General features: G+C 37.7%; 3 protein-coding genes across 3 annotated transcripts in view; 1 reads left to right on the top strand and 2 right to left on the bottom strand.

Annotated features, from left to right (window-relative positions):
• The window catches only part of tspan2b (tetraspanin 2b), a 31,900-nt gene extending 17,520 nt beyond the window's left edge, over nt 1–14,380 (top strand). Inside the window, exons 3-8 of the mRNA XM_081387701.1 lie at nt 5,677–5,774; nt 6,153–6,227; nt 6,321–6,410; nt 6,816–6,878; nt 7,845–7,928; nt 11,429–14,380. Coding sequence (XP_081243827.1) covers nt 5,677–5,774; nt 6,153–6,227; nt 6,321–6,410; nt 6,816–6,878; nt 7,845–7,928; nt 11,429–11,494 — 476 coding nt within the window. The 3' untranslated portion in view covers nt 11,495–14,380. The remainder of the gene's footprint in view (nt 1–5,676; nt 5,775–6,152; nt 6,228–6,320; nt 6,411–6,815; nt 6,879–7,844; nt 7,929–11,428) is intronic.
• Nucleotides 14,381–16,145: 1,765 nt separating this feature from the next.
• On the bottom strand, nt 16,146–22,208 carry slc25a55b (solute carrier family 25 member 55b). Its single transcript, XM_081387717.1, has 9 exons — nt 22,075–22,208; nt 21,705–21,830; nt 21,333–21,388; nt 20,715–20,805; nt 20,506–20,624; nt 20,095–20,287; nt 17,739–17,893; nt 17,592–17,667; nt 16,146–17,482 (listed from the first exon to the last, which is right to left on the bottom strand). The coding sequence occupies exons 1-9, from the start codon at nt 22,092–22,094 to the stop codon at nt 17,323–17,325; spliced, it is 996 nt and encodes a 331-aa protein (XP_081243843.1). The 5' UTR covers nt 22,095–22,208; the 3' UTR covers nt 16,146–17,322.
• Nucleotides 22,209–26,016: 3,808 nt separating this feature from the next.
• Nucleotides 26,017–27,782, bottom strand: part of LOC308702735 (thyrotropin subunit beta) — a 1,939-nt gene continuing 173 nt past the window's right edge. The window contains exons 1-2 of the mRNA XM_081385810.1: nt 27,528–27,782; nt 26,017–26,760 (exon numbers count right to left, since the gene is read on the bottom strand). The exon at nt 27,528–27,782 is cut by the window's right edge and continues 173 nt beyond it. Of these exons, the coding sequence (XP_081241936.1) occupies nt 26,521–26,760; nt 27,528–27,692 (405 nt within the window). The 5' untranslated portion in view covers nt 27,693–27,782 and the 3' untranslated portion in view covers nt 26,017–26,520. The remainder of the gene's footprint in view (nt 26,761–27,527) is intronic.

Here is a 27,782-nt window from a genome sequence, read left to right as displayed (position 1 = left end):
TGCAGTTTCAAAGTAGCGAAAATGGATGACCTGCTAGAATGGATTCTGATTGGCTGTCAGTGTTTTATAGTTTTACAGCTGGAAAAAAAATCGTTCTGAAAGTGATCCCAACGATATCTATCCTCATTTCTGTATCGTTATAGTTGTGGTGTGAACTCTGTTATTCTTTAATATGGAGAACGATTTTTAGAATTATATCTTTATCGTTATCTTTATAGTTATCGTCCTTGATGTGAACGGGCCTTTAGTGAGCACGAGACTTCTCTAAAAACATCCAAAAGAGTCCAAAAAAGGTCCAAAAGACCCTCTTTTGAAACTGTTAATACCCTGTCCCTGACCAGAATGTTTGAGGAATATCATACACACTACAGCATGACTTTGAAAGCACTGTAATTACTTAACATTAACATCTGTAATTTTTTATCCTGCATAATAAAAAAAAGGGAGGCAATATCCTCCTCTCTATCTCTCTCTCAGGAGAGTTTATATCTCATTTCCAGACTTCCCACCTGTCCCAGGTCTCCTGTGGCATAATTACAATGGCTCAGGAAGAACTCCTCATGAACTAAAGAGCTTATGTCTCTCGATTACATTTTGAGGCTGCGGATGCTGAACCTGTCGGCTTTTTCTCGGTTGTTGGGGCAGATGGGAATTCATACACCCCTTGCCCTCTTTCTGTTCTCTCTAATGAGGATAATAAGATGATGGAAGAGGCTGGAGTGAAAGTTAATGACATCATCTTTAAGTGTTGTGTGCGGTCTCGCTGTTCTCAAAAACATGCTGTCATCTCACAATAGGACTCATATAACGCTTGTGCTTCCCTCTGCTGGTGATCAGGTTACATTACTTCCTGCTGAACAATCAGAAATCAGAAAGAGCTGTATTACCAACTGAGCCTTGGTATTGGTATTTACCTTGGTATTGAAGCTTCCAGTATATAAATATAACAAGACACATGATAACATTTAAGAATACATTTTTAGACACAGATAGGATTAGTCATTATAAAAATGTACAGATACTGAACATTTACAGTATTGTGAATAATAATATGAATAAATAGGACTTAATGAATTTACAAGGATATTGTACTTGGAAGGCGTTTACCTGTTCAAGTGGAAAATAGCCTGTGGGAAGAAACTGTTCCTGTGCCTATAGTGATCTGAGGCACTGTCCGGACGACAACAGTTCACATAGGTTGTGGCCGGGGTGAGTGGAGTCTGTGATGATTTGACCTGACTTTTCCTCGCTCTGGAAGAGTGCAGGTCCTGGAGGTTGGACTGGGGGGCAACAATAATCCTCTCAGCAGTCCGAACCGTCCTCTGATGTTTCCAGTACAGGGTTAGCCTCCAAACCAGACAGTTATTGAAGTGCAGAGGACAGACTCAATATCGTCTGAGTAGCACTGTGTCAGCAGCTCCTGTGGCTCAGCTGGTGAAGGAAGTTCAACTTCTGCTGGGCTTTTTCACAATGGAGTGTCTGTGATTGTCCCACTTCAGGTCCTGAGAGATGGTGTTGCTCATGAACCTGAATGACTCGACTGCTCCACGGTGCTGCTCTTGATGGTGAGTGCGGGAGTGCTGGGGTGTTTCTCCTGAAGTCCACGATCATCTCCACTGAATGACTCCACTTTAGAGGTGCAGTTATGTGTGTACAGTGAGAAGAGCAGTGGGGAGGACGCACCCCTGAGGAGCACCAGTGCTGATAGTGTGGGTCCTGGATGTGAGTTTCCCCGTTCCCACACTAGCTGCTGCCTATCTGTCAGATAGCTGGTGATCCACTGACAGATTGAGGTGGGCACGAAAAGCTGGATCAGTTTGTATGATAGACGATCTGGTTTGATGGTGTTGAAAGCCGAACTGTTATCCACAAATAAGATCCTTGCGTAAGTCTGTCGAGATGTTGCAGGATATAATGCAGTCCCATGTTGACTGCATCATCCACAGACAACAAATGACTTCATGACCACTGATGTGAGAGCATCAGGTCTGTAGTCATTAAGTCCAATGATGTATCGAGCTGTAATGATTTTGTTTTTTGGGGGGGACTGGAATGATAGTGGAGCGTTTGAAGCAGCAGGGAACTTCACACTGCTCCTTCTTCACAAGATTGAGACCATTTGGTCAGCGCAGACTTTTAATAAAAAAGTGAAAACTGGGTCTGGGCCTGAAGCTTTCCTGATCTTCTGTTTTTTTTTAACTCGGCTCACGTCCTCCACACAGACCTTAAGTTGAATAGCAGGGGGTTGCAGGAGGTGTTGGTGAATGTGTGAAGTGCAGGTCAGAGCGAGTGTGGGGTGTGAGACTGGGCTTTTCAAACCGACAGTAAAACACATTCAGATCCTCAGCCATTTGTTGATTGCTGCCGGGTCGTTGGCTGAGAACTGTTTTTTCAGCTTTTCAGAGTAGCTTCTTTTAGCCACTCTGATCTTCTTTGTTAGTCTGTTTCTGTTCTGGTTATACAAGATTGTATCCCCAACTCTGTAAGCATCCTCTTTGGCATGATGAAGCTGTTTGCTGAAACTAACAATCAATGTCAAGACAAAGAGGTCTTGTCAGGGTTGTTCTGTTTTGTCTAAGGCCTGGGAAACACTAGAGGATTTAAAACTGTGGGAGATCACAGACAGTTTCAACCGATTTTTAGCATTATAATCTCCAAATGCACACTAGAAGATTCATCCAGACCGTCTGTCGATTGTAGTAGCATTTCCACAGTGAGACGAGATCTCACTGAGATCCATGTTTGATATTTACGATTTGGGATCTTGCGGCTCCGACGCGATCGGGAGCAGTAAAATAATCATAAAGACAACATACAATTAAGGATTTTGTGGACAAAAAGTTGTTTGCGACAAGCCTTGAATCAGGCCACACTCCCCGATCGCTAGGGGGTGCAAATTAGGTGCAAAATCTTAACCCTCCTGTTACCCTCAAATCTACCAACATCTTTTACCCACTGGGGTCAATTTGACCCCAGCTATTTAAACCCCCACAATTAGATTTTTTCCCCAAAGTTTTAAGTCAGGTACTTTATGTTTCTTTGTTGACTACTTAAATAGCCCTTTAAATAAAACACCACCAACCCCCCACCCCCACCCCCACCCCCACCCCCACCCCCACCACTTATACCAGTGGTTCCCAAGCCTGTCCTGCCGGCACCCCAACACTGCACATTTTCTTTGTCTCCCTAATTAAACACACCTGATTCAACTCATCAGCTCATTATCACATGGGTTAATGAGATGATGAGTTGAATCAGGTGTGTTTGATTAGGGAGACAAAGAAAATGAGCAGTGTTGGGGTGCCGGCAGGACAGGTTTGGGAACCACTGACTTATACATCCAGAATACCTACTGCACGGCTATGGACAAATTAGCAAATCACTATAAAATGTCACTGATTGATCTAAAATGAAAAAAATGATATATATTTGGTGTTTTAATAGCTTTTTATTTATTATATAATACAATATATTTTATCAAGGATAGGTTTGGGGTCAATATGACACTCCCATTGATAGTCTCAGGATGCCTCACTGTTCGCACGACACAGGACTCATGGTAGCGTTCACCTTTTCTTCTCTGGACAATCAATTTTCTAGATGTTCTAATCAGATACATTAACTTTGCACCAGTCTTCTGCTGTCCAATTCTTGTACTTCCTGCAGAATTTCAGCCAATCTTTGATGTTTTTATTGGAGAGAAGGGTCTTCTTTGCTAAGAGGTAATTTTCAATTGAGAAAGAGCATAAAGAGAGAGCTCACAAAGCACAAAGAGAAATAGTTTATAAGGCTTCTGTGGAAGCTTTCATACATTTGCTCCTCCGCTATATTATGTTTTCCCCTCCCCCACGGCACAAAATATCAAAGTTCTTGCAAGAATTATGTTTTCTCTTCCCTGGAAATATATAATTGGCACTGGAAATATCTAATTTCTTGTGAGAATTATGATTCCCCCCTTCACAATATCATGCGAACAATCAGTGGTTCTCGCAATACCTCAAGTAGGCCTATACGGTAATGTCAGGTTAGGGCCATAAAGCAGAGGGAAGGTTTTTGAAGATCATAAAATCTCAACTTATAATGACCTCAATATCATCCAAAATAAATGTGGGATTTGTGCCTAATCACAAATGTGTGAACAACAAAAAAATATATATTTCTTATATGTTTTATACAACAAAATGATCCTGGGGTCAAATTGACCCCAAAGAACACCGATGCTACAAAAGTACGTACAGAACATTGAAAATCTATCATCATGTTAATTTTATGTTTATCCAGTTGTCCCCATTAAATTAGGAAAAGTCTTTAAATATGAAGCAAAAAAATTGTTTTAAAGTATGTATTTAGAGACGTTAAACACCGAATGGGGTCAAATTGACCCCAAAGGTAATAGGAGGGTTAAAATCTTCAAGTGTGTGACCAGCCATAGGGTACATTTACACGACAACAATATGCTTAAAACTGAGAAGTTCTCCACATACAGACGACACCTTTGTCAAAACGATCCCTGTTCACACAGATCTGTGAAAATGACTAAAAACGCTGTATTCTGCTGCCAGGCCATTAGATGGCGATGAAACACTATAGATTGAACACATAATGCACATGTGCATGACGTCATCGTTTTCACAGATTCACGTTTTCGTTGTTTACACAGAGACGTGACGTCAAAAACGTGCACTTTGAAACCCGTTTTCAAAAGTTTGCATTTTCAGGCGCCGTTGTCGTGTACATGAACGGCCAAAACACATAAAAAGTTTTACGTTTTTAGTTGAAAACGGTGTCGTGTAAACAGCCCCTTAGTTTTCATTGTGTTCAGTTGCTGTTTTCCTTTGACCAAGTTTTCCTGTTTCATTAACTCATCCCACTCACCTGTTACCTTGTTAATTAATGCATTAGCTCCTTTGTTTGCCCTGTGTATTTAAGCCCTCAGTTTCAGTCTGTTCTTTGTCCTGTATTGTTTAACGCCGATGTGTACGTGGCTGTGCAATCTCATAGTGATTCTCCTGTTAATTTTGTGTTGATTATTGGAGTAAAGATCTGTTTGAGTATCTCCTGAGTTGTACGCTTCGCTACAGCCACCTAACCATGACAGGTCCAATACCTGGAGAAAGTTATTCTTTAGCGTTCACATTCACATTAGTGGCAGTTTCTCAGATGGAACAGGACTGTGTTCATCATTTGAAATCTGCATTATTACTATGCTAATATTTAAATTGTGAACAAATTAAAAGGTAACATTTTCAGTGTTTAGTATGTTTTACTGTTATTTCTAATTGTTAGCTAATGTTTATAGGATACTGCATATTATATACAACTATCAGTACTATTTTATCATATAAAACTGCACTGTAATAATAAGTACTGTATATTATTTTATTTAGATTACAATACTTAAATCTTGATTTGTTCACTTAAACCCTCAAGCTTTAATATTTGGTGGGAAATTGCAATGACAACAGATTTAAAAAATGCTTTCAAAACACCCATCATCTCATTGAGCTTAACAGTATTACACGTTTTACAATAGGCCTTTTTGTTTCTCAAAATTTCACAGATATTACCATCAGTTGGTGCTGAAAAAGCATAAAATGGCTTGGTGTGTTACATGTGGTTCTAGTCGTCCTGTCATGTGATTTGTTGACCGTTGCTTTATTCTTGCGTCCTGCGCAGGGGTTTATATCCTCATTGCGGCCGGGGGTCTGGTGATGCTGGTGGGCTTCTTCGGCTGCTGTGGTGCTGTGAGGGAGTCTCAGTGCCTGCTGGGATTGGTGAGTGAGATAGTGCTCAGTCTTCTGGTTTAACAAAACAATATTGCTCAAAGAAAATGCTCAGTGAGAAACTGACAGTAAGCTTACATGAGGATGTCAACTTCAAATTTTAACCATTTTTAAAATCTTAATAATAATATAGTGTACTAAATGTGTAATTTTTCAAACAGAATGTAATGTTTTAGATTGAGACAAATCAACTAATACCACAAAACATCACATAATTTATCAAATACATTATCTTACTGATGCTTATGCTGTTTTAAACATTTTAATGTAAGAAAGGAGTAAAATAAAAAAAATAACTATTTTATTTAATAAAAAATATGGAAAATAAAGCAGAAGTAACCCAGGTGCTGTGTCTCTCTTGCCTGGCAGTTCTTCGCCTGTCTTCTGGTCATCTTTGGAGCAGAAGTTGCAGCAGGAGTGTTTGGGTTTCTCAACAAAGATAAGGTACTACTAAACTGGAAATGTGTTGATTCAGAGTTCATTTGGAATGATATTAGTCTGACATTTCCAACGCATTGTTATTAATGTGTCATGTAGATCATTGAGGAAATAAAACAATTCTATAACGACTCAGCCAAAGACAACAACAACAACAACAATGCAACTGTCCAGTCCTACCACATCATTGTGAGTTTACACTTTTATTTAATATTTTGTGTGTCTCTTTGTTGATTTAATCAGGAATAGTAAATATAAAAGTTTTACACGTGCTTGAGACACTCTAAATGGAACCAATATTTACTGAATACAATGGTTATTTTTTAAATGTCATACGCTTATGTCATTTTATATGCTTTTATACGGTATTTATTAATATAAATATAATTTATAAATATCAATTTATTTTGAATTATAGTATTTCATCTAATATTTATTTTACTGTATTGTTCAGCTTTATTTCAATTATCAGTTTTAAATAGTTTTAGTTTCAGTTCACACTAACAACATTAATATACTAAATATAATATAATGGTTGTATATTTGCCCAACCTTGTCATGAATGATTGAATTTGTAATGCTTCACATCTGCAGCTGAACTGCTGTGGCTCATCTGCAACGGAGCCCACTTTGTGTCAAGGCGTCATATCAAACCAGGTGAGGATTTCTGATGCAATAAGGAGAGTGTTTGTTTGGTAAATACCAGTATGTTTAGAATTTGAAAATTGTAAACACCTTCAGTTAGTGTGACACCTGTTCAACATGCATTGAAACTGAGTTATGTAGAACAGTGGTTCCTAAACTGGCTGGTGCAGAGTTATAAAAAGGGGGGCGCGGGATAGTGTACAGTCAGCAGGGACGGATTACCAAACGGTCGTGCGCTAGTGCTCTGATTTCCCATTGCGTATGGGTTTAACGATGTAGCGTAGCACTCCGATTTCTCATTGCGTATGGGTGGTGGTGTTGACAGGTCGCCCCATCCCCCATCATCACCCCCCGCCAGCTTGTCCGGGCCGCCACTCTGGTCTAGTGCCCTGGGCCTTAGTTATGCAAATTGTTATGCGAAAGAAACCTGTTCAGGATGATACAAGACCCCACTGCAAAATTATCACGCTTATTATCCGGCTACTTGCCACATAATTGAACACAAAATATTCATTTGACATATTTTATTATTTCAAAATGTCTCGCAGTACCCACTTGAGCAGTGTGTTATCAGTAGTAGCGGTTGCTGTCGTGCAATTACAGACCACTAGATAGCGCGATTTAAGAATCAGAATTGAAATAAATGCATGGTTCTGCAATAATAATGGACAAATTTGTGAAAAAACTGGCAGTGTCAGGTAAACGTAAAGCAGACAATAAATCTACTTCAAACTACTTAAACAACTACACCAGACGCGAGCAGCACGACTCGACAAAAGCAAATAGAAGCCATGGATGCGCCGTGTCACGATGAAATCCCAGACAGTAAACTGATGCCCCGTTTTATTTCGTACTCCAAAGCTCTGACACTTTTCTACAAAAGGGGGGCCAGGCAGAAAAAGTTTGGGAACCACTGGTGTAGAAAGATGTTGTAGATACTAAAAGAAACATACTATCAGTGTGTTTCGCTGTCTGCAGAAATGTGACGTGGCCATTGAAGAGTTTTTCAACAGTAAGCTCTTCATCGTCGGTTATGTGGGAATCGGGATCGCAGGAGTCATGGTAAATTCCAATATTTCAATGTAGTCAATTTAGTCAATTTTTATTTCCATCTCTATTGAATTGAATTGAATTGAAAGCATTTATTGTCATTATATTTGCATACAACGAAAGTAGGAGCGCTGCTCCTGAATGATGTTTGAAAGACATACATATAACCTTATAACCAGACAACCATATAACCACAACAAGAAATAAACTCTAGACTATACAGTTACAGACTTAGTATTAACAGTAAGCTCTTATTTAGTGCATTTGTTTTAAGTCCTAATAATGCAAGTGTTCACGTGGTGATATTGCACGTTGACATACTGCACATTACACAAGACAGCAGTATAGACAGAAGAGAGATTGGAATAAAAATAATAATAAATGTAGTTAAATAACGTGACTGGAATAGTATTTTAACCCTGACCTAAACCTAAACTAAACCTTTGCCTTTAGTGCATTAGTGCATTTTTGAGTTTAGAGTCCGGATTGCCACTGGAAAGAAGCTGTCCTTTAGTCTTGTGGTCCTTGTTCTTAAGGATCTGTACCGTCTGCCTGAGGGCAAAAGATTAAACAAGTGGTGCCCTGGATGTGATATGTCCTTGGTGATGTTTTTGGCCTTTGAGAGATAGTGGGAGCACTATTATGTTTCCCTGAGCACTCTAAGGAAATGCAGCCTTTGCTGTGCCGCCTTGATTATTTCTGAGGTGTTAGCAGACCAAGATAGGTCGTTGGATATTTGGACTCCCAGGAACTGAAAGGTGTGGACCCTCTCCACACAGTCTCCATTGATGTAGAGTGGGGCTGGTTTCACACTGCGCCTCCTGAAGTCAGAAATGAGCTCTTTTGTCTTTGAAGTGTTCAGAGACAAGTTATTATCAGAACACCACACCACTAGTTTCTGGACTTCATCTCTGTAGGTCATATGTATACAAAGAGTAGAGTAGAGGGCTCAGTACACAGCCTTGTGGGGAGCCGATGCTGAGCGTGATGGTGGATGAGAGGTGAGGGCCAATCTTAACAGTTTGTGGGCAGTTTGTGAGGTGTGCAGTTTGTGAGGAAGTCCTTTATCCAGTTGCAGATGGAAGGAGAGAGGCCCAGTTCAGTCAATTTGTGTACTACAATGACTGGAATAATTGTATTGAACGCTGAACTGTAGTCTACGAAGAGCATTCTTACATAGATCCCCTGCTGCTCAAGATGGTAAAGTGCAGTGTGAAGGGCTATGTTGATCACATCCTCCGTAGACCGGTTTTGTCTATATGCAAACTGGTGTGGGTCCAGGGTGGAGGAAAGGCTGGATTTGATGTGCCGTGAGATCAATCTCTCAAAACACTTCATGATAATTGCTGTTATTGCAACCGGTCTGTAATCATTTAAGTTTTTTGTGGTTACTTTCTTAGGAACAGGAATGATGGTAGGAGATTTTAAACAGGGTGGGATGATGGCTAATGTCAGTGAAAGGTTAAAGATCTTTGTAAAGGTCCCACCAAGCTGATTGGCACTGGCCTGGAGTACTTTGCCAGATACTCCATCCGGGCCAGCAGCCTTCCTTGTGTTCACTTGTGTTTTGAGCACTCGTCTCACCTCGTGTTCCTGTAGGGTGAGATGGCAGGTGTCAGAGGTTGGCGGAAATGCTGGAAATGTGAGGAGTTTCTTAACCTCAAAGCGGGCAAAGAAATGGTTAAGTTCCTCAGCCAGTGAAACATGGACAGGGACATGGACAGGGACATGGACATGGAGCTTACCATCTCAATGGTTACACCAACAAAACTTGACAAAGACACATGGCAAACATGAGGGCTTAAATACACATGGACTAATGACAAGACAATGGACACCTGTGAAACAATGAAACAATGAATCAATGACAACATGACACATCAGACAAGGGAACACATGACAGACATGAAACATGACCAAAACGTTACACCCAGACCTACGAAGGTCATTTCATACAGTTGATTGGTGACAAACATGATCCAGGGAAACAACTCAATGTGTGATGGAGCCTATTGAATGCAGTTATAATGCCCCTAAAATTCAAGATATCAGGGCAAAAATGCCCCTGTATGAGTTTTATATTTATATTATATGACATAGTTAAGCAATATCAAGCGAGTTATGTTTTTGTCCCGAATAGCACGGGTGCAAATGTGATATTCAACGGTTCAATAAATAAGAAGTTAATTATGAATGAATAAGAATGAATTAGTTGAATGAATCGAATGAATGAATGATTCAATGACTTACTAATTTAGACATTTACCACCATCAACAGGCAGTTTTATTTTCTTATGTGGAGTATCACTTCATTTAAAAATAATATTAATAATAATAATTTCATATTTTGGGGATAGTTTGCCCAAAAAAAAATTTTGTTTTATTTGCTCATCCTCATGTCATTTCAAACCTGTATGACTTTCTTTCTTTTGTGGAACATAAAATAAGATATTATGAAGAATGTTGGTAACCAATCTCTTTTGTTTTGTAAATAAATCTAAATATCAATTCAGATGCAGCTTCTGAACAAAAAAATAAATCATGGCTGTTGTAGCCTATACGACGTATATGTGTAATACATTTTATGTTTAAAGGAACACTCCACTGTTTTTTGAAATAGGGCTTATTCACCTTCTTTTCTACATTTAGATAGGTGGGCAAATGCATTTTTGTCTCAGTGCATGCATTGTTTTAGTTTGACAGGGTCAGCGCTGGCTTAGCTTAGCATAATGAATGGAATCCTTTGTTGCCAGCTAGCATGTCCTGAGTAAAAGTGATATAAAAAATAAAAAAACACACCTAATTTCTTCTTGTGGCCTGTGTATTCACAACAAGTATAAATAGCGATGCAGATTAACACTAGGCGATTTCCTAGGCAGATATTAACTTGGGACTATATTAGGGGGAAGCACAGGCGAAGCACTGTACTTGGGCGCAGAGATATCACGCTCAAGTAGCAGTGCTTCGCCTGTGCTTCCCCCTAATATAGTCCTTAATATGTAAGTCAATATCTGCATAGGAAATCGCCTAGTGTTAATCTGCATCGCTATTTGTACTTGTTGTGAATACGCAGGCCACAAGAAGTAATTAGGTGGGGGTTTTTTTTTATATCACTTTTACTCAGGCCATGCTAGCTGGCAACAAAGGATTCCATTCATTATGCTAAGCTAAGCTAGCGCCGACCCTGTCAAACTAAAACAATGCATGCACTGAGACAAAAATGCATTTGCCCACCTATCTAAATGTAGGAAAGAAAGTGAATAAGCCCTATTTCAAAAAACGGTGGAGTGTTCCTTTAATCACATACAATGTTTCTTTCAAAATTTTTCTTTTCTCATTTAACTCAATAATGACTTTATCTTTTGAGGGTAAATTCTCAGCCAAAATTTGTGTTGCGATCAGTTCAGAATAATGTGCACCCACTGTATACAGTAAGATTAGAGGTAATTATTAAGGAAGCAAACAGTGCCATGTACAACTTTGTGTATGTGTAACATCTTCTCTCTTTACAGATTATTGGCATGATCTTCAGTATGGTCCTATGCTGTGCAATCCGAAACAGCAGGGAGGTGATCTAACACAGTCTTCCTCGCCCTGACACGCACTTACAACAATAACATTCCAACCAAGTTCAAGGGGTTCTTCTGCCATCCTATAAACTCAGGAGCTGAAAACAAACTCCATGTCCATAATCCTGTACACATAATCCTGTTTTAACCCTTTCAAATTGCTGGGTTGTCATTATTCAATGCCTACTGGTTAGGTGCCAGAGCTGGATTTTCCAAGTGCGACAAAAAAAAAATTGTGTTAATAATGTAATTTAGATTGTGACTTCAGTTTTAGTGCACGCTGATCTGCGTTTTCATGCTATTCTTGGCTGTTGCTGTGTGGCTTCAGATGTCAGATAAAAATATTGTGTAATTTGATGCCAGGGATTCTGTGGCAAACCCACGGCTGGTGGGAGCGGTGAGAAGACCCACAGATGCCTTTCGCTTAACGTTTATGCACAAAGAAAGTAGTCTTCTTTGTCACCAAGAGATTGATAAACATTTATGAATGATCAAAACGACACGCACATGCACAGAAAACCCTAAACTCGCATGCTGGAGATCTTTAGAGGAATCCTTGCATCATTGAAGTCCATATTGTTCAGTAAGCCTCCTTAAGTATTGCTTCGGAATTTCTCCATGTCCTTTCCACTTCAGGAGAAACACACCAAAACATATTTCCAGCTCAGCTTCCTTGCGATTGAGTTCTGGCGAGGTTTCTGTTATGCAACAGCTGATAACGTTACTGCCTGTAGTTCAGGGTCTCGATGGAGCCAAATCGACTCATTCTCACTGTGGATCTTGTGGTGTGAAGTTGCCTGGTTATTTTATGCATGTAGCTATAAGTAAAGACTCAAGGCTGACACTATCTGGTGCCATACTCCCTGTCTGTGGTTGCATCCAACCATCTGTGCTGTGAAGACGAAACGGATTAGACATGAATAGCATTTGAATCATTTTTTTGATTCATTCACCAGTTGATAGCAGTCCAAGCAGCGTCCTTAAGGATGACACGCTACATCTAAAACTATTTTAAACAAGCATTTATATGAAATGCATGAATAAATCACACATGCATTTGGTGACCTCAGATTAGATTGGCCATGTGAATTCCTTTCTACAATATCGCACATTCTTTTATAAAATTTCGATTTTTTTTGTGTGATTTTGCCAGTTATTGGATAGGACCGTGGAGTTAAGACAGGAAGTAATGAGAGAGGGAAATAGGATCGGGAAAGGACCTCGAGCCAGGGCATGAACTCAGGTCACTCAAGGTACATCTGCACCATATGGCGTATTTTGAGGTTTTAATTAGATTTTGTTTTCCGGATTTTCAACGTCTCACACTTTTGAACCCAAACATTTTTAACCCTAAAATCTGGATGTTGGACAGTATTTATTTTATGTTTTTCCATCAACTACCCTTCAACTTCAACTGATCAAATTAAAAAGTTTGGAATAAACACTGAAGTATCTCCAAAATGTATTGAACCAAATTTTCCACATAACTGAACTTGGCTCAGTCCTGATGTACTTTTTTTAAACACTTACATTTCTGTGTACATATCTGTGTGAGAGTTTCATAAGTTCTTACTATAGTTGTTGTGATCATAAAGATCTGTATCGTGCGGTTGATGTGTATAGAGGCAACTTTGGCCAGTGTTTTTTTTATTTTTGCATTTGAATATTAAGGTGCCTTCTTTAATTTATCTGAAAAGACAACTTAAAGGGTTAGTTCACTTCAGAATTAAAATTTTACTGATAATTTTCTCAACCCCACGTCATCCAAGATGTTCGTGTCTTTCTTTCTTCAGTCGAAATTTTGTAGTTTCTGTGCAGCTTCAAAGGGCTCTACACGATCCCAGCCGAGGAATAAGGGTCACGTGAATTTTTTCAACTTCAAAATCGTCCGACAACATTGTTTTACCTATTATTTATTTTTTGGTAAATGCCGTTTGACTTAGTCTTTGCACGTTCGCTTTGTAAACACTAGGCCTGTACTTCCGCCTACGTCACACTACAACCTTTCAACGTGATTACGTAAATGTGTGCCGCATCACAGCTAATGCAAGATGAGCATTTGTGATTAAAAAGTATATAAATGTTTATTTTTTTTAGAAAATGACAGATGGTTTGGTTAGATAAGACCTTTATTCCTGGGCTGGGATCGCCCATTGAAGCTGCACTGAAACTGCAATTTGGACCTTCAAACCGTTGGACCCCATTGAAGTTCATTATATGGAGAAAAATCCTAGAATTTTTTCCTCAAAAACCTTAATTTCTTTTCGACTGAAGAAAGAAAGACATGAACATCTTGGATGGCGTGGGGGTGAGTAAATTATCAGATCATTTTAATTCTGAAGTGAACTAATCCTTTAATATTTTGTTGAATGAATCTTTTTTTCATGAAAGGATTGGAAAAGGGACAAAATCTCTCTTTTTTTATTATTTATAATGGGACAGCCTTTGGTTGGTCAGATATATTTCTGCTGGTGCATCACTGCTGAAGTTCCTCAAGTTGAAGTGGCATTAGAATAGCGATTAGGATACGTCGTAGTCGATGCTAACAGAGAGTACATGAAACAAGTGTTTCGTTCACATTCAATGTTGAAGTAGTTCTGTCCTCATACCCAACAGCAACCCATTTGTGGTTGTTCAGACTGTAAAATAAATAGTATGGAGCGTGTAGCTTTTGAGTAGAGACTGTGTTGTAAACTATTTTTAGTGTGTCATTCTTACAATTTGTGTAAACGATGTAGAGATTGTTTGTACTGTAAACATAACACTGCAGTTTTTTGATGTTAGTGTTTATAATTTGTGTGTTTAATTTATTTTCTGGAGAACAAGTTCAAAAATAGCATTGGAGTTTCTCAGGAACATTGCAGCACGAGAACAAATAAACTTGTTTGAAGTTTCTGAGTCTTGTGTTTTTCAGATTTTCATATCACCAGCGACATCGCAGATAAGACGTCCCATGTAAACAGGGCCGTCCGTTAAATTCAGATTTTTATGGGAGCATGGGTGGGTGCGCTTTCTCAAGCAAACCGAGTAGGATATACAGGGAGCCACAGGACCTTAGTGAGGCCACTCATCACATAACATCATCACTGGTTGTCTTATTAACTGACTGCAATGGAAGGCACTGGATGTGAAATATTAGTAGCACAGACTTGAATCCATGTTGTATCACATGACAGGCTTGAGTCTTATATTTGTGTGAGAGAGAGAGAGAGAGAGAGAGAGAGAGAGAGAGAGAGAGAGAGAGAGAGAGAGAGAGAGAGAGAGAGAGAGAGAGAGAGAGAGAGAGAGAGAGAGAGAGAGAGAGAGAGAGAGAGAGAGAGAGAGAGAGAGAGAGAGAGAGAGAGAGAGAGAGAGAGAGAGAGAGAGAGAGAGAGAGAGAGAGAGAGAGGTTGGCACCAGCTTGCAGTCATAAAGTGAAAAGTATGCTTTTACTACCCATTCATTCTACATATGAATCAAAACTTTTTTTTCTCCTCATTATTTAGGCCCACCAAGTAGTTTTACAATGTCTCATCAAATCTTAATTTCTGAGCAAATATTGGCATTAAACAAATGTAAATGCTTTTTATATGATATTGATATATAAATGGAAATAAAATTATTTAAAAATGCCTAAACCTCCTAGAAAAGCTCAGAAATGTATACAAAAAAAATTAAAAATTTGGTGTCACTATTTATATTTCTTGCCACATGAGCACCAGGGTCAAATGGAAATGTTTATTCTTCATTATTATCTTAGAGTTATTATAAGTGTTAAATGTGCCTTTAAATACAGAAGTAAAAAAAAAAAAAAAAAACTAGCTACAATTGATCATGTACATGAAGTCAAGACTTTGTCTAGTCTTTCTGACATGAATTGCACGTCAGCTGCAAGTGAATGCTTTGCAGGAAGCTCTTGGGCAGAATCACACAGGCTAAAGTTTCAGCTACTCTGCACAGTGTGCACTTTTCACCCACTCAGATGTGTCTTTAGTTAACACTCACCAAGCACTTTAGATGTCTGTATGTGTGAGTTTCCTTTACACTACTGCATGCACATGTGTTATTCGAATCTTTAACTTGTAATTTTCACCGAAGCACACACATACATATAAAATACACATATATAATACATACAGTATGTAAATAATACATACAGTATAAAACATTTATTATTCTTTTTTGGGCTAAAAATAAATGCAAGTGTTATATTTCAGTAATGCTAAGACTTAAGGATACAGTTTGTTTACAGGCTTGAGTACAACCACTGCACTACTAATTAATGAATTCCATGTCATCTTTTAACAAATTATCATTAGTTTTGTTAGATTTAGTTTTTAGTGTCACATTTAAAAGCAACACACATTGATGTTAGTTTGTTATGGTCCTTGTGTCATTGTTCAGTTCCACATTTATTCTATTTCAAAGTGTGAATCCCAAACAAATCCCAATTTCTGAACATGTGAACTGCTTGGAATGGTTCAAGATGTGTACAGACCTGTTTAAAGCTCTAAGTATGACAATTTAGTTTAGGTTGAACAGAATGTCTTTTAATTCTGTTGGTGTAAAACTCTAACCTCACTTCAGCAGGAATCAAACTTCCCATATCTGTGTCTCTTTAGAGTCATGTATATTGTATAACACTTACTTACAAAGCAGATTGAATATTTGGAAAAATATTGATTGAAAAATTTAAATTATTTTAAAATTGAAAAGAATCACATTCTTCACTACATCTTAAAAAGGGTTTTGCTTAATGTATCATTATACACAGTTTCCAAATTATTCAGCAGTGTTAGTAGCAAATAGATTAGTCAAACAAACTTCATAATTTTGTGGCATTTCACATTTAAAAATAGCTAAAAATGTTCAAGAAACTTTAAAAAAAAAATGCATTTGCACATACTAACCACAAAATTAGGAACATTGTGGAATTAACAATAAAACACACATTGATGTTAGTTTGTTATGGTCCTTGTGTCATTGTTCAGTTCCATATCTCTTCTATTTCAATGTGTGGATCCCAAACTAATTCCAATTTCTGAACATGTGAACTGCTTGGAATGGTTCAAGATGTGTACAGACCTGTTTAAAGCTCTAAGTATGACAATTTAACAAGTTTAGGTTGAACAGAATGTCTTTTAATTCTGTTGGTGTAAAACTCTAACCTCACATCAGCAGGAATCAAACTTCCCATATCTGTGTCTCTTTAGAGTCATGTATATTGTATAACAATGTCCTCATAGAAATGTCTCCATGCTAATGTCCACATTAATCAGCAGCGCCTCCATAATATTGTGCATATTTAAAACATCACAAGAAAGGTAGGACAGAGCTGTTAAAGGAGGACACATGTATAGAAAAAAGATATTACACGATTTTCTGGCTTAGAGTGCATGAATCATGACTGTACGCTTTCAAATCAACCCTCACTGAGGATAAATCTGACTGTCTCTGACCATACATTTCCAATAGAAAAAGAAACCTAATCATGTGCAATGATATAGCTTCCTGAATAAGCATATTGACTATGCTAAAGGTAGCATGTATGGACATGAAATTTAACTCAGCCATTATCAGTCTTCTCCAAAAAACATTTGTTTCAACACACATTCATGGCAACACATAATAATTTGCACAAGATGTTTTAGAACTTCTAAGAAGGATCATGTAACCTTCTAGATTACTAAAGTAGGTTTATGTTTTTGTTTGACCCCGATTTGAACGATATTACCATCTCATATAAAATATTACAAATTGTCATGTGACCAGGTTGGTTTGTTCTCAAACATTTAGTTGCATCATAGCTGCATTGGTCTTTAAAGTTTAATTCAGTTGGTTTCACAGTGTGAAGATGTTTAGACAGAGTAAAGGTTGAATGGGGTTTGTCCTAAGAGGAACTCTCCAACACCGATGAAATAAACCACTTGAGCAATTCCAAAGAGTGGAGCGATGACTAGCGCCCTGCAGCCGGAACCCTTCAGAAAAGCTGTTGGTCCTTCTTTACGCATTATCTTTCTGTGGGAAGAAAGAGCGAAATCATCGTTACTACAACAGAAGAGGAACCAAATTGGTTACTAATGCTCTTTCCCAGAATGTCCGTTATCCAAATTACTGGATACTATACCTGATGCAGTCTAACACGCCATTGTAGGTGTCTTCATTGGCACTTTTATTGAGTGACTGGAGCCGGGTTTTCACCACTGGATAGAGATGGATCAACCTTAGTCTTTGCACATACACTAACACACTCAAACCAATCTTGAACACTCACCATCACAAGGACTGACTGCCACAGCCGCTGTACATCCAGCCACACAGCCCGAAATAAAAGACCAGTAAAAAGGCACATCGTCACCCTCAGATGTCTTGCCCAGCTGGTTGATGTGGGCAAACAGTGGAAAGTAAATCACAGAGAAGGGGATATCTCTGCAAGAAGAAGACCCAAGGTCTGTTTTAGAGAGATGCCTTGTTGGAAGTTCCTTGATCAGTGTCATTTGCCTAACATACCTACAAAACAATTACAGCCCTAACCCCAACCTACCCCGGAAATCTGAGAGGAATGATAGGCTACTAAGAAAGTTATTGAAGGCTCTAACTCTACCATAATTGTTTGATGGCAATGTTGTTCGAGGACAAACTTGTGTGTTGATCTAGGGACAAGTTCAACTTGACCAGGGATGTCCAATCCTGCTTTTGTAGGGCCACCTTTCAGCAGAGTTTAGCTCCAGCCCTAAGTAAACACACCTGAACCAGATAACCAAGGTCTTCAGGATCACTAGAAACTTCCAGGCAGATGTGTGAAGCCCGGGACACACCAAAGAACTAGTGGCGATGGAAGCTGACTGTGTTGTCGATTCTCGTCTGCTGTCGTCTCAGCCCAAAAGCTGCGCTTGAACACACCGAAAGGACTAAAGGCGACTGTCAGGCGTTCTGCCCCTGCATGTAAGCAGAGGTGGACAGTAACAAAGTACATTTACTTGAGTACTGTACTTAAGTACACTTTTTGAGTATCTGTACTTTACTTGAGTATTATTTTTTCTGGAAACTTTTTACTTTAACTTCACTACATTTGAAAGACAAATATTGTACTTTTTACTCCACTACAAATCTGTCAAGGTCCTTGAGTAGAAAGTAACATCAGTCAGTGGATGATTTTGGTGGCAGAGGTTGCATTTTGGTTGGAAATGAAAGTCGGGTTGACGTCAGAACCCTGCATCTGATTGACATCAGAACCCGACGTCAGTTTGACGTTGCATATTGATTGAAAATAAAAGTCGGGTTGACGTCAGAACCCGACTGATGTTGGTTTCTGAAGTCAACCCTATTTTCAATTTCAACCACAATACAACGTCTGTCCAACATTGGAGATCAACGTCAATCTGGCATTGGATTCTGACATAAACATGATTTTCATTTTCAACGTTGGGTTTGGTTTTCTAAATGCGAATTTTGTCACTTTTTTGGAGCACACTAGCTTATAGATAACAGTAAGGCTAACATATTCATACTAAAAGCCAAAAAACTTTAAATAGGGCACTCTTTGAGGGAACAGCCATTTGGGTGTCCAAAACCATTGTGGACATTATTGAGTGCACTTATTCAATCTCACATTCAATCCCACTACTGGAACTGTGTTCTAGAAATAAATTCGATATTGACATGAGGGTAGGTATGCAGGCATAGATTCAGAGGCATACGGTACTTTAAGTATTACATACAACAATGCAACAATAATAAAACAATGCATTGACATTTACTTTTTACTTTTGATACTTAAGTACTTTTAAAAACGAGTACTTCTGTACTTTTACTTAAGTAAAAATAGGTCTTTACAACTTTTACTTGTACCGGAGTAATATTTGACCAGTAGTATCTGTACTTTCACTCAAGTAAGGAAGTTGTGTACTTCATCCACCTCTGTATGTAAGTAAATACTGTATCTTCCTACATCAGCAGGGATCAATAGTCTATATTCGTCATTCAAAAAGGGAAACTGACACTAGGACTGCAGATATTCAACCCGTAAACAAAGCAGTCGTAGCTTACCATTTTTAATATCAATCACTCTGATCACTTTGTTCATTCCACTTGGCTCATGTTGATATGAAAATATTTGCGCATTTGAATTCTCGGGTAAGATTATGTCAAATTAAAACAGCCTGTACTGTCTTTACTTCTTTGTTCCTTTCATCACCTTTGCTTTTGTTCTAGTGCACTGAATTGTTCGCTAAGCTGAACAGCCAATCAGAGTTCTCTCTCTCACCAACGGACCGATGTCGATTCTACACGCTGAATCGGCCCAAAAAACCCTGACCGCAAATGGTGTGGAACAGTGAAAAAGACGAAGCCGACCTACTCTCAAAGACAGCCCGACATTGGCCAACGACCGACCGTCAGCTTGGTGTGTCCCGGGCTTTAGACCTAAACTCTGTGGGAAAGTGGCCCTCCGGGAGCAAGATTGGACACCCCTGTGTTACACCAATATTTGATTGTGGTTTTTAGGCTAGTGGTACTGTAGTACCTCCTATTTAGGCGTGTGGTATTTAGATTTGTTAAAATTCTGTTTGCCCCAACCACAGTTTTAACTGGAATGGATTGCCCATTTACATTACAGGATGGAGTCTTACCTCATGAGGGTTGCACCTAGTCCTTTGTAAAGTCCCTGGATGCCCTTTGTGCGAAGCAGTTCCTGGGTAATTTGAATGGCCGACACTCTCCTGGTTGAAGACACAGGACCCACGCTGTAGGAGCAGTTCAGGACTGGACTGGCCGTTCCGAGTTTCACAGTGTGGAGCATGGGTAACTTCCTCTGCTGAGCCACTGAATGTGGGAAAAATGGCACAGCCGGTCAGATATCTTCCTTCCCAATGAAAACCTTGCAAGTCTACTAAATCATACAGTGTGTTGGGGATTAAATATAATTACGTGATGAAATATTCTCTGATTTGATGACTGATTACATCATAAACGCTAAGGGCATTGAAAATTGTAGATTCATTGTGATAGAAGGTGAACCTGAGTCAGTGTTTATGCCTCACCAAGTCGTCCTGCATCCTGAAGCTGGATCTTGAGCATTTCCATGGGGGTTGTTACAACAACCTGACACATCCCTGCCCCGCAACCAGCCAGCATTTCCTGAAACACGCTCAGCTTGAGTCTGAAACACAGGTGTGTATCATTCACCCTCTTTTCATGTAACTATTCTTAAGTAGAGTGCAAACTCTTGACAGAAGCGGAGGGAACGTACTCTCCCCTACTGAGTCGCTGGCGGAAGAAATCATTGGCGGCCAGTTTGATGGCCTTTTCAGGAGTCACCAGTGTCAGGTTGACTGCTGCACCTGTAGGAAGAAAATGTAAAGTCGATCTACAGTATGAAAAATATTTACCACTACAAAGATGTTTTAATTTCGTTGTTCTAAGGATATAATTCCTGCTTTCGGATGCTCTTATAAATAATATTGTAAGAGTTGTTTGCAAATGCAAAACATTGCAAACTACAGTAGTCAACATTTGAAGTGGATCAAAAAAGTTCATCAAGACAAGAATGGGTATTGTTCAGAATGCATGTATAACTTTGATGAAAGGTTTTGATCCACTTCAATTGTTGACTACGGTATATCAAACATCTAAAAGTAAGTCACAGTTACATGTATTTAAACTCATGCTGCCAAGACCAACACCCAGTTCAGTTAATTCATTTTGAGTCAGTGCCTTGGGCAAGTTTATGTAAAAGGTATAAAGTGCTGACATGCAAATAATGTTGCTTTATGAAGATGTCCTTGTAGAGCTTTAGATTTAAGGAAAAGATGAAGGTCAAGTGATTTTTTTTCTTTTAAAAAAATTCGATCAACTTAAAACTGCTTACCTCTGTACATTCCAAAGTATCCCTCAGATCGAACAGTCTTTATCAGACAGTCCATCCTAATCACAATAATAATGATCTGTTATTGTCTACTGAGCTATTTCACCATTCTGAAACAATAGTGAAACCTGAATAAGCTTCACACCTTACACTCACATTGTGTTCTGAGAAAGAAAAACGAGTTTGCAGACCTCCATAACAGATAATTATCTTACTGTCTACCAGGAAATCTCTTTCAAAGAAAATGCTTGTTTAAGGTTGAGTGAACTTTCAATAAGAGTTCGGTGTAGAGTTTAAAGTGGATTGGAAAAGACAAAACTAAAATTCCTAAATTAAAATAAACTAAATGTCACAAATGTGGTGTGCAAAACGTACATGTTTTTGTAGACCCGTTGGCTTCCTCTTTGGTTCTGGAGTCTTGTCTTGGCAAGATCTATGGGGAAAACACAGGTAACACCCACCAGTCCAGCAACTCCACCATTGATGAGCTTGGCAGGGAGGCTTGCGAACAACAGAAGAGAGTGAATAAATCAATCAATACCCCCCCCCCAAAAATCATAGTCATTGTATTCCCATTCTTCCATTTTATACAAAATCAAGGCACTGCTTTGAAGGTAAAGATAAATGACAAAGAAGCAAGGCAATGTCAGACTGACACGAGTTCAAATCAACAGGAACAGACTATTTACAATAATACCGTCGCACCAAAAGGGTTTTTACTGAATACAGTGGTTGTGTTTCATACCTGATTGGTTGTTGAGCCATGGTGAGAGGTTTGTGGTTTGATCTGAGGACTGAGGTAGACAGAGGAGCAGTCAGAGTGCAAAGCAGCAGAGAAGGGTTATATACAGAAACCCCTCCCAGAAGCCTCAGGCAACACGGTCGTCCACTCCCTCGCTGTGTGTCTCTGCTAGGACTGACTGCACGGCCAATCAGAGGAGCAGGATCTTCTTACAGTAGAAGCATTCAAACAGACACTCACACTTGCATACACATTTAAAGATTTTAGGTGAGTACATTTGAGTGCGTTCTTAAGTTTTAGAATAAATCTTTGGGGGAAAAAAAATAATAAGAACGTTGGATTTCTTCCAAAACATGCTCATACAATTTTATACCTGATTGACCCTAATAAAATATTTTTAAAATTTCATAATACTTTTTTTTTCTTTTTTTTTGTTTTTTATTAAATAATTTGTGAGAAGTGTTACATGAAGAACAATCGTGTTGATACAGTAATTTATGTACCTCAAATTTTATTGTGCTAAAATCTAAAAGTGTTAATATATAGCAGGATTTATTTTTATATTTACACTTCAATTTATGCAAAATTGATTTACATCAAATTATCTTTTAATAGTTCACATGATTGTGGATTTGTACTATTCACTGTAAAAAAATGTAAATAAAGATTATTAGAGTACATTTTACAAGAGGAAGTTGTTGACTAGCAATTTCTGTATTTTTTTAGTGTTGTTGCCTTATCTGGAAGCACTGAAGTGTGCAAAAGAAGTGTGCTTAATGAAAGATACTTCAAATCTTAAAATTATACTTTTTAAAAAAGTGTACTTGCAGATAATATAATATTAAAATGTGTCCATTTAAAGAAAGTACACTTTCATAACTATATTTCTTTAAAAAAATGTGGGTAACACTTTACATTAAGTGTATTTGTATTAACTAACATGAACTAACCATGAGCAATACATTTGTTACTGTATTTGTTTATCTTTGTTAATGTTAGTTCACAGTGCATTAACTAATGTTAACAATATTTTAATTAATAAAATATTAGTAAATGTAACATAATCAATAATATAATTACAAGTTATAATCAGTATATCATCCACTTTAAGAAATAATGTTTCCCCTTTTTGCATTTGAAGAGTGTGATGTTCAGTGACTGTGTTTGGACTTGTCTGGATTTATTAATTTTGCAGGATGAGTACAGATGACTTATTGGAGATACGGTGCAAGCTGTGTGGAATCACAACCCCGTATTGATGAGGTGATTGTTATGGAATATCAGTCTCAGACAGATGGTTAGCAGAAATAAGGACTTTATTGCAGCAGATGAGCAGATGGTAAAAGCTAGTAAGCTTAGCGGTAAGTTAACAGGTAATCACGACTGAATCACGACGCTTGAGACACGAGGAAGTAGAAACACTCGCAGGAGAATATGTGATACTCTGGCGTCAGGAAAGCAGGTAAATAGTCTTTTCTATAAACTAGACCAGACGACGAGGTGTGTGTGTGTATATGTGTGTGTTAATGAAGTGATGATCAGTGGCAGGTGCGGCTGAGGTGAGAACCAGGAGGGATGCTGGGAAATGTAGTCCAGAGTGTGATTGAGGGCGTGTGGCAGTGACGATTCCTTGCTCAGCCATCACACACTATAAGATAAAGCACTGTGATCAAGTCTTTTTAAATGCTTTGGATGAGCTTTTCCATTTGCAAGAAATAAATTATATTTACAGATCCCCCTCTAAACATCTTATATTTCCAGGTAACAGACCAAAGGAAGAGGGCTGCAGCATTGCTGTGCCAGTTAACTGGATCATTTTTTTGTTTGTTTGTTTTGTGACTAGTCATTTGTTCATCCTGAGCTTTAAATGTTCAGAAAAATCCTCCAGCTCCTGCACATTCTTAGCTTTTCCGGCATCTTCTGAAGACTTCTCAGAGTAATGCTTTCACTCTTTGTAGTTGTAATTGAGCCCACAAGACAAAAACCGATCAAGCGTAAATGTACAATTTTGAATTGGTTCACTTTTTAAATTCAGCTATCATTTTGTCTTATGGAGGATATGTAAACATCAGTTATGTGAAACTGCTTTATCAGGGCAGTACTAAATAAAAACAATATGCAATTTCTTATTTATTGCTGAAAAAGTTTGTGACAAGCAATTTTGTTTCTTTGGAGTTCTCTAGTTAAACATGCACTTATCTCAGGAGTGTTTGTGCTCAATGTTTTATTTGTCCAACTTACATTCAATGTAATGCTGGAGTAAGATTTGTGACCAAGAGACCTTTCTGTCCTGTGTAATATTTGTGCTGCTGGGTAATGTTTGAGAGCTTATAAGTCATGCATTTTAGTAACACTTTACAATAAGGTCTCGTTTGTTAACATTTGATAATGTGTTAACCAACATGAACTAACAATGAACAATACATTTGTTACAGTATTTATTAATCTTTGTTAACTTTAGTTAATAAAAACAATCGTTTGTTCGTTGTTTGTTCATGTTAATTCACAGTGCATTAACTAATGTTAATAAATACAACTTTTGATTTGAATAACGTATTAGTAAATGTTGAAATAAACATTAACTAAGATTAATAAGTGCTGTAGAAGTGTATTAAAAATACATTCTAGTGTGTTTAATTAATATACCCTTTAATAGATTTTTGAAATACATTTTAAATATACTAAATTGCAAATTCACTGTTAGAATTTTTTTTATTATTATTACAAATAGCTTTAATGAAATAATAGTGTAAATTAACCAGCATTAAAGTATATTTTAGTTCACATTAATTGCTTGTCAGTACATTCGGAAGTACACTTTAACCATATTTAACTAAACTTTAACCAAAGACAATGGAAGTAATTATGAAATTACATATAAAAGTCCCACTTAAGTTAGTTAAAAAAATCACTCTTAAGTTCAACTAATTGCATTTAATATTAATTTAAACTATAATACATGTGAATTCAATTACAAATAGGCCTGATATGCATTTGATTTCGGCTTTCAAAAACATTCACAATTCAAGTGTATTATGTTAAAGTACATTATCTGCGTTTTAAGTAAGTACTCATTTTTCACAAGGGAAACATTTTCGTTTCAGTAAAGTTCACTACTTTTAAAGGAAAAGTGAACATAAAATACTTGAACCAGCAACAGGCAGCTTTATAAATGAATTAATTTATAATGGCATATTTAAACTAGATTCTTTACTTTTATAAATGTTGACTGAAGTAACATATACTTTAACAAAATTATAATATTAGTTTAATTATATATTTTGTTGATTAAGTCAATTTATAAATCACGATGATTAAAATCAATATGGCAAGTTTGACAAATTAAGTGCAATCACTGACATACAAAACCGTATATAAAACTCCTTAACAGAAATACATTTGCCTTGAATGTGCGAATTCTTGACTTAAATGTCAAACCATTAATCGATGCACCGACTGGTTTTCTGCACCATGCAAACAAAAATGATTTTGTTAGACGACTATTTAAAAAAAATGACAATGGAAAGTTTCGCTTGCTCCTCTTTGGTTATCATTAGCCCTTTTCACTTCACACTCAGGTGAGGATTTTTCGATGAATTCACCAAAGAATCTTTAAACATCCTCTTTCTCTTTTGTTGTGCCACATTAAACACTCGAGATAAATACATTTTGAAAAGTATATATATAAAAAAATAAAGGTATGACAAAAACAAGGGCTGTATAATGTGTTCATAATTTTCTCTTTGTTTTCACTTAACTGAAAATAAACTTCACTTATATGTGTATGTTTCATACTATTATGACCATACATTTCATTCGATTTTTTTTATTATTAGTATCTGTTCTGCTTTATAGTTATAGCCTAGGGATAGTTATATCGATTCAAAAACCAAAAATCACACAAATCCCAAATTTGCTTGCAATTTCAATAAAATGGCAATATCAGACCAAATCTTATCATTTGTTTATTTTTCAGTTTCCACAACATTATTTAGACACTTTGCTGATTCCATAATAAAACTTTTTTTTTTTTTCTGACACACATGCAAACATAGTAACATATTCTGCAAACCCTTCTGATGTAACCAAAAAAAAAAATTCAAAATGTTCTCATACATAAAAGATCAATGTTTTATTGTCATTGTGGACATTTTTAATATTTTTTTGTTAAGCATGTATTTTGGTGCTTTGGTGGTGTTTTTCTATGGCTAGCAAAAATGAAGCCTTTAATTGTTTAAAAAATAAGTAGTGAATGATAATAGGAGTTACAGTAAATGAGACCTGAGTGGTTAATGCAGAGATTTACAATGAAAAAATGCGGGCAGGAGAACCAGAACAAAGACCTTCTGTCACCTGCAATATTCACTCATTCATAAATACTTGGATTCAAAAAGACTTTCTAACAGAACACAGACGGTTATGAGAAGAAAAGGTCCTCGTTCTTCATCCTCAGACTGCTTGCAGGTGCTCGGAGCATTGGCTGGGAATGTGGCTCGGCTTGTAGATGCACTCGTTCTTGGCAGTGTTGCACTTTGTGCAGAGGCACCGGTTTGCCACCGGGTAAAAGAAGAGGGGGTCGATGTGGACGGGACAGCCGGGCATCCTGGCAGAATGATAGACCAAAGAACGATGCATGCATCCTCTCTGAATCAGGAAACGCTTGCCCACAAATCCTCTCACGTTCGTGTCCTGTCACATACACAATACACAATACACGAGACATTATGAGAGACATTACGTGTTTCTGAGAATTTCTCAGGGCCAAAATGATTCAGGACCTGGTTTATTTCCCAAGCAACATTTAAAAAATATAACACACTTCTTATTAATGGAATTTCACGTAATGTAGGCTATATGCAGTGTGTGTTATGACCCCAAAATAAGTCATTTATGAATAATATTCTCAGTAACATTTTAGAGAAAATGGTCCAATTCTCACTATTAACTAGTTGCCTTATTAGCATGCATATTACTAGGATATTGGCTGTTTATGAGTACTTATAAAGCACATATTAATGTTTTATTCTGCACGATCATATTCTACATCCCTTAATCCACCCAATACCTAAGCTTAACAACTACCTTACAATTAATAAGCAGTAATTAGGAGTTTATTGAGGCAAAAGTCGTTGTTAATAGTGAGAATTGGACCCTAATCTAATCTAAAGTGTGACCATATGTATCTATTTTTATTTTTATCTCTTTTACACGCACACCGCAAACACAAAAAGCATACATTAAACAGAACTATTTTCATATGAAATGACATGAATAAGATATTAGTTTGTTTGATTAAATGCTTTAAATATATTCAACATTAAATTCAATATGCTCTAAAATAACAATGATTTCTGAATATTTTGAGACTTCACTCTTTATAGTAAAAACTCGTAATGAAATCGGTGGGTTTTCTCTCTCACGTCATCCGAGATGTCCGTGGATGTGTGTGTTGTTACCTGCGTGAAACACATTCCGCTGCACATGGTGGTGTTGACGGCCATGCAGTGACCGCACTCGTGTCTCTCCACGTACAGCGTGTAGTTCTTCAGAGAGCAGGCCAGGAGAACATCTCCTCCCATCAGGAAAAGCAGACTGCAGAAAAACAACATCCTCATCTTCATCCAGCGCCTGTCCCGAGTCCAAAACCAGCTCACAGTGTTCTGATCAATGCTGTTGAGAATCCTTCATATAATGAGGGTTAAAAATGGAAA

This window comes from Scardinius erythrophthalmus, assembly GCF_964197995.2.
Source record: "Scardinius erythrophthalmus genome assembly, chromosome: 15".
In the NCBI taxonomy this organism is placed as follows: domain Eukaryota; kingdom Metazoa; phylum Chordata; class Actinopteri; order Cypriniformes; family Leuciscidae; genus Scardinius; species Scardinius erythrophthalmus.
The sequence above is the reverse complement of the archived record's forward strand: the minus strand, read 5'-3'. Positions and strand labels throughout refer to the sequence as shown.